Source organism: Alligator sinensis, unplaced genomic scaffold (genome assembly GCF_000455745.1).
Source record: "Alligator sinensis unplaced genomic scaffold, ASM45574v1 scaffold976_1, whole genome shotgun sequence".
NCBI lineage: Eukaryota > Metazoa > Chordata > Crocodylia > Alligatoridae > Alligator > Alligator sinensis.
In genome coordinates, this window is record NW_005842117.1 from 1,790,358 (window position 1) to 1,798,245 (window position 7,888).

The 7,888-nt window shown below is 44.6% G+C and overlaps 1 protein-coding gene across 1 annotated transcript in view; it reads right to left on the reverse strand.

Moving 5' to 3' along the window:
- Positions 1–7,888, reverse strand: part of TMTC2 (transmembrane and tetratricopeptide repeat containing 2) — a 242,311-nt gene that overhangs the window by 173,800 nt on the left and 60,623 nt on the right. Inside the window, exon 3 of the mRNA XM_006024805.3 lies at positions 6,175–7,003. Within this exon, the coding sequence (XP_006024867.1) occupies positions 6,175–7,003 (829 nt within the window). The remainder of the gene's footprint in view (positions 1–6,174; positions 7,004–7,888) is intronic.

Genomic DNA, 7,888 nt, shown 5'->3' on the forward strand with positions numbered 1-7,888 from the left:
CAAACAGAAAGGCACGGTGCACATGATGGCTCTAAGGCAGCCTTACAAGATTTCATTCACCTGATTCTTTTGGGGTAGTGCATGTTTTTTTGATAGATGAGTAGAACCGTGCAACATGCTTCCATGCAGTTTTTCATACTGGCAAAAGCAGTAAGAAACATCCATAAATTGCGGTAAGGCTGCTGCAGTCCAGAAAGGGTGAGAACTCCCACAGCACTTAGCGTAAGTAGTCTGCTCACACTTGAGACAGCAATGAAAACTTATGAAGGTCAGATGGCCCAGACAGAGTCAGAAGGAACAGAGAAACCACATCACTGACACACACCCTTTTCTGACACACCCTTTACACTTGCCCTTTTCTTTCCTTACACAGTTTGGGGAACCGATTAAAATACTGTTTCAAAGCTCCATGTTAGCAGAAAACAAAATGGCTTCAGTAAAGTTGGCCCACAGCAAAACTGTTCTCTCCATAGGCCTCTGGCTACATCTCTGTCAGTGAAGGAGCAAAGGATATCTTTGTAACAATTCCTGTTCTTAGTCTGATAAATCATTGTTGAAATGTTCTAAACAGGAGAAGGTAGCAGAAGGAAGATGCTATTATCTTCAGGGAGAATGTTTTTTTTCTGAAATCAACCAATTGCCCTAGCTTCCTTCAGGCCATCAGCTTTCATCCTAAAATACTACTCCCATCATCTACAACCAAGCTCTACATTACAATCACATTTGCTCTGATCCCACTGACCAGGGTGTATACCTTAAAGACCTGGAGCAGGGATTTTTACAATTAGAATATATTCCCAAGATGGGCGCCACTCAAATCAACAAAGCCAAACTCAGACCTTGCTCTGACATAATACAACATAATACTAGGGCAAGGACAACAGAATCCCTCTGGTTGTAACCAACAGCCTCCAGCTTGTACACCCTAGACACATCATTAATGACCTCCACCCCCTCCTTGAAAAGAGTATGAGTGCCTCAAAGTAACCAGGAGGGAAAACCTGTCCTCGTTTACAGGAAGCCCTCTAATCTTTAATTTCCCAAGGAGCAGGCTACTTAATACCCATTCTCACCAAGGCAGCAGGCCCTGCAATGGACCCAGGTGCTGTGCCCCAATATCAATACAGACCACATCATCACTGGACTGATTAACATGGGTTATAAACAACCAAGGTTCATTCACCTGCAACCCTACCAATGTCTTATGTGCCATCGCCCCTCTGTTATCTACATTGTCTACAATGCGTGATTCCTACATGAAAGAATGAATGCAAATTGATCTGACATCAGCTCGAGAAAGACAAAAGCCTGCGACAAAACTCTTTTACCTTCCTGGACATTCCAGTGCTGACCTCAGGTTAGCTGTTCTTAGGCAACTGTTAAAAAACTGATTCAGATGAGAAATAAGAGTAAGAAATCATCTACAGATAGGTCATGTTTAAAGGGGGACTACATACTTGTATCCCATTACTTGAATTAGTTTTTGTGACCCACTTTGTTCCTATGGGTTCTTTGTTGGTATGCCTTTCCCAGCACTGTTCTCTGCCCCTTCCTCCATCATACCTTTTCTTTCCACCTCTTACATACAAATCACTCTCTCCATTCTATATTTTGCTCTATGAACATCCTTTCACAGCTTAAGATGAAGTGAGCTCCTGTTCACAAAACCGCTGCTATATATAATTTAATTAGTTAATGAGGTGAAAAACTACCCCGCCTTCTACTGAGGCAGAGTGATGGGAAAAAGAACAGCAACCTTCCTGGACAGCCAGAAATTCACCAGTAAAACAGCCATTTCTTTCACCTGAATATCATATTTTGCATCAAAAGTTTAAAAACAAACAGAAAACCCAAAATGACAAGGCAGACAGAAAAGAACCTATTTTATGACATCCTCATTTAATTGATGCAAAAGAGTTTGGAGCATTGATTTCTTAATTCCTTGGATTGCCACTCAATCCCAAAACCAGTTGGGATTGCTCAAATTAAATGAAAAAAATGAATGCTCTTTAAAAATCAAAGGTTACATACAAACATTCAGTTTCTCCCAAAAAAATCATTGCTCTCCTAGGAAACACCATGAGCCTACAAATGTTCAGAATTTTTATCCCAGAGTGAAAATGCCTACTCAGGGGAAAAAAAAAAAATCACCAGGAAACAACCATGGTTAAATCACTACTGGGACAGCAAATGTCTGTACATGTTCTCTTCAAAGAGAAGCCAGGGAACAGTCCTTCAAATTCCCAAAGGGCTTTGCTCCTTCTCCCCCTTCATTCCAGGAGAAAGTGTATCACTCACCGGATTCTACTTCTCGAGCTAATCAAGCAGCACTACCCCTTTCACAATTCTCATATTGTGCAATAAGGAGAAACAGGTTGACCCTGAGCACTCTGGGTCAGCTAGTCAGGACTGTTCTGTACACTGCTGCCGTCCATCTCGAGCGCACGCTAAGATGTTTGCACAGAGGAACATTGTCTGCTACGCATTAGCACTGCTCCTCAGGGTCTCAGCATTCAAATGTCTGTTCAGGTGTCGCTGGGTAAGTTTTGCTACCAGAAAAACAAACTTCTCCCAAATTATTTGAATGAGTATACACAGCCAAAATCAAAGATAATCTAGGAAATATTCTCTTAATGAATATTGCTTGAATAATGGGATGCCATTTCTGAGACAACATCACCATCTGATATGTTGTCTTCAAGGCTGCTAAAGGTCTGTAAAAGTGATGTTGACTTGCCAGATAAGAGCCAATGCAACAATATATAAGCAATAATGTATATAGTTAAGATACGAGATGCAGGAATAACAGAATGAATGCAGGATGACACCAACTAGATTGTCTTCTAGGAGTGGACTGCTTACTTCACCATTCCTAGTCACCACCTACATCAAAAAACATATTGTTGGACAACACCAGGAATGGTAAGGAGGACTCCATCAGCGGTCCTAGAAAAGAAATGGCTATTCCACAACCTCTGATGTTTAGGAAGCCTCTGTTAAGGTTATAAATGATAATGGGAAATAAAACCAACAGAAGTTACCTTGCCAAATGAACACACGTTTTCTTCTGTAAAAAGTATATCAATATTTGCTGCGCATCTTATCCTGTCAGTGAACAAATATACCTCATTGCAGTATGTAAGCATTCTGGCATGCCGTCAGCCCACACAGCCACATTTATTCTCTACCAATAAATACTTCTTTTGCAAAACATAAATAAAAAATGGGATGCACTTAGCACAGTCACTTACTTTCAGCATCAGGTTTTTATAACTACAGATTTTACCCTAGAGCTCTAAAAATATGAAAAAAGGTTTAATAAGATTAGATTTAGGAACTTTAGTACTATTTTACACGATGCCTTACCAACAAAACCTACTACTTTTACTCTCCCTTCCTTTTAACTTATGGCAACATTTGCATTTACATTTTATCATCGTAGTATTTAGAATATGGATGATTATGGTCTAAGCAAAAGCACAATTTTATCACAGCAATTCCTGATCCTACATCACATAACTAAAGATTCTAAGTACAGATTCCTAGGATAAAGTAGAAAATGTTAACATGGCATTTAGTTTCCATAATTAAATATATGAATAAACACACCACTTCCCAGATGCGGGGAGTTATAAATATGGATATGCTTACACCAGTGGCTATCAACCTTTTTGGACTTGAGACACTCCTCAGTGGACTAAAGGCACATCTGGATAACTTTTGTGAATTGAGTAACACCCAGTTTCAAAAATTAATTTATATATTACAGCACTTACCTCCTTGAAAAGCGGCCAGACAGCTGGGGTAGAGAAGGATCCAGGCAGGAACAGGGCAGCCTGCACTTAACTGCTTATCTCATCACATCTCATTTATCTTCTCATACTTCATGGAACCCTTCAAAGGATCTGGCAGCATCCCAGTGCCCCCCACACTCTGGGTGGGAATCACTGGTCTACAATGTAATAAAAAAGTAGGGCTGAAGCTGCACTAGCTTTAAACTAACAGCTTGGGTACTGGTAGCAGTGTAGCCATGGTAACAAACACCCTGACATGGGCTAGCTGCATGGGTATTTACTCAGGGGGCCACAATGAACCTCCATCCTGCAGCTACACTTACAACCTACCTAGAGAACTAGCCAGCTTAAAATCAGCTACAGGATGTTTAAGTGAGCTGCAGCCACACTTTTGATCCACTCCAGTGTAGGTACATCCTTTGAGTAAGATACTTGGCTGGTGTTACAAATCCCTGATATGTATGCATTAATATGTTAATATAAGTGGCTATGCTTATTTGGTTCCACAGTGTTTTCAATACAACATGGGTTCCAGTCACTTTTCAAACTGAATTATTACAACCCTGACTTTATGTGGCTACATCATTTGCAATTATACCCAACAAGAAATTCAGTCAAAACTAATGGAAGCTTTATCACAAAGAAGGCAAACAGACTTCATCCTCTGAACAGAGATTACCACTTAAGGTCTATATCAGTGGTCTCCAACCTTTTCCAGTAGCAGATCACTTTTGGAAAGGGCCGTGGTGGAGGGTGGAGTAGATGGAGGCCTCCACACCCTAAATCACCACTGGGGCCATGATCTGCCCCCCCCCCCCCCACTACCCCTTAAATGGCGGTGAAGTAGGGAGTGGGGCAGGGGCAGGCCCTGCAGCAGGGGAAGGGCAGGACAGAGCCATGAGCAGCTCATCTGAGGGGTGTAGGGAGGGGGGCATGCACCCCAGGAGGGCATGGGGGGGGGGCATGTGCTCCCGGATCTGCATGCGGGGCAGGCTGCAGCTGTGGGCTGGAGCACTGGGCCACTGGGAAGAGCCCGGCCAGCAGCAGTGCCTGGAATGGAGCTACAGGGGGGGCTGCAGCCCCCCCCCCCCCCCCCCTCCCAGTGCTGCTGCCTGCTACAGCGCAGCACAGTGCAACCTCCCAGCTTCCAGCAGCAGCCACCCCACCCCGTGCAGAACCTGAGCACACCACTCCCATGCCCTCAGCAGTGGGGAGGGGAAGGCTGTGCCATGGTATTCCTGGTGAAGGCTGTGTTGCACTGCGCTCAGGGTGGGTGGTGGCAGCACTGGGAGGGGAGCCTGGGGGGGCTACAGTTAATTTTTGGGTGGCTACAGCACCCCCTCCCCACTGTGGCAATGCTCCCAGCGCTGCTGCAGGCCTTTTTCCAGTGGGCCAGCTCCCCTACCCCTGCTGAGAAGAGCCAAGCCCCAGCCCACAGCTGCAGCCCACTCTGCCCCACCTGCAGATCCAGAGGCACATGCCCCCGTGTCCTCCTGGGTACGTGCCTCCCCCTCCCTGCACCCCATGGACAAGCTGCTCATGGCTCCATCCCACCCCTGCTGCAGCTGCCCGCAGTGCTCTGTGTTGGGGGGGGCATGTGCCCTCCCCCCACTCTATGTGCAGGGCAAGACAGCTGTAACTTCATGCTTAGCTTTGCACCATGGACTTTGTGCCCTCAGCTGCAGTGGGGCTCAGGGCACAAAGCCCAGTGCACAGTGGCAACCGCCTCACCCTGCACACAGACTGGGGGGGCACGTGCCCCCTTAGACTCTGCTGGGGTGTGTGCATAGACAGAAGCCCCCCAAACACCTGGATGAGCAACCTGGGCTCCAACCCTCTCCCAGCCCAGTGGCTGGGGATCCACTCATCCAGTGGCAGGGGGTGTGGAGGGGGATCATGCCATTCACCCAGCCCAGCCCTGGGGACAGGGGGTGTACCTCAGCCCAGCTACATGCACCTTGCCACTCCTATGTCCCGCCACTCCCGAACTGTGTCCCAGCTGCTTCCAATCATGGAAACTCTGATAGTTGATCTCAGTCTGGGGCAGGAGGTGTCAGGGCTCCCCAACCGACCAGTTGATCGGGATAGACCAGTTGGTGGTCACTAGTTTATATAATGCTAATGGTAAGCATTTGATTCCAGAGTACTTAAAAAAAAAAAAAATCTTACCTCACATTCCCATTTTCTGTATATCAAGGCCAAACCTGAACACCTAATCAACAGGTTTTCCAGCTTTGCCTTCTTTTCACTGCACTCACATGCATACTACTGCACCTAAATATACAGTTCTGAAATGAATCTTTTTTAAACATAGTTGATAAACCTAAAAATAGAAGAGAGACAGAGGCAGGAATAAAATATTCACCATAGAAAGTATTACCTTTGGCTGGGTTTACTTTTATCCCTGACCTATACAGCATCTCCTCATTCTGCCAGTCCCCATTTCTGACAACAGTCTTGAGTCCATAGAAAACAATTAATGAAGCAGTGGCATAAAAAATCAAGTTCTTCAGAAAGCGCTTTTGGGCTTTGACATAAAGGGCCCTGACACCCACTGTAATCAACAGGCAGAAGCCCATACTAGGAATATACAGCACACGCTCTGCTATTACAAAGCCTACATAAAAAAATAGGTTTGTGGCTGGAACAAAGGGCACTATTAACAGAGACAGAGACAGAACTACAATGTTCTCAGTTGAAGGAAGTTGCAGTCTCTGGATTACATGTTTTTTTATGCCATTCTCTTCTTTTGATGCAAAGCTGGACTTCTGCTCCAAGCTCCTATATTCCATGTCTGAGTGGCAGCTATGCCCATTAGTATTCTGCTTGCCATTCATTACAGCTTTCCCATTGCATTCTCTCTCACTGCTGGAACTCTTCAAGCTAGAGTAGGCAAGAAGGAGGAGTCCAGCACAGAAGGCCACAGTGTGTAGATTCCTCCAGTCACTGACTGTTTTAAGAAGAGGCACAGCATCCATGGACCAATCAAAGCTGAGGGTGTCCGGGCACAGCAACAGCCAGAGGTTCTTGGTCGGCAAGTAAAAAAAGGTCAGAGTGCGTGTGAGAAAACTGTCTGAGTCAGCTGCTGGGTTGTCAGAGTTGGAAAAGCTTGGCGGCTTGTTGCCCATCCAGTACAAGCGGGCACCCAGCAGTGCAGTCCCCCAGAATGTCAATAAACCAATGCTGAAGTAAAGGGACAAATTCTTCCTCTGAAACCAAAAGTAAAAGAAAAAAAAAAGAATCATCAATACAAAAATGACATCAGAACCTTGAATTCATACTAGGACTGTTAAACGACTTTGTTAAAACACTGTGTTGTTTCTTATACATGAGGTTGTTTTTAATGTATCTTAGTGACCCACATTCCCACAGTAATTTCACCACCCCGCCTCATTGTCTGGACAATAGAAATCTCTGGATCTTTCCCAGGTTTTAAGTTAAAAGAGCTGCCTATTTTCGCTCACGGACTAGAGGCCCATGCTTTAAGATGCATATGTAATAGATTCCATTTCAACTGCTGACAACCTACCCAGAGATGTCTTACCCTTTATAAACTCTTATCCAGATGAAATGTACGATGTATCACTTTCTACTGTATTCAGTTCTCTCCCACAGCTCCATTCTGTGGCTAATTTTGTGGCCCATTCTGCTGCCTTTATTATTGCTAATATTTGAATGTAAAGCTTGTAATAGTTGCTGGCTCAGCAGCATTAGGATATTGAGAATGTACTCTACAGACTGAATGACGTTTTCAAGAAGATAAGAAATTAAAGCACTTCCAATCAGATGCCATATTTATTTTAACTAAGACTCTTGACAAAAGTTATTTGTTGAAGGTTGAATACCTATCAGTTAAGAAACATAAGAAAAAGCATGTTTGCTCCCTAATGAAGTACACCACACTCAAACCAGTGCCCTAAAAGGAGGGGTAAGGGTGGTATGGAAACTAAGCCATTCACCTCTGCACCCCTATTCAAATCCCCCTTGTATCCATTAAGGTTTTTGTGTAACACTCCACTTACTCATGGATCCATTTATGTAGATTAGAAATGTTCTGAACTTGGGGGGGGGGGGGAAGGACAGGGGAATGACAC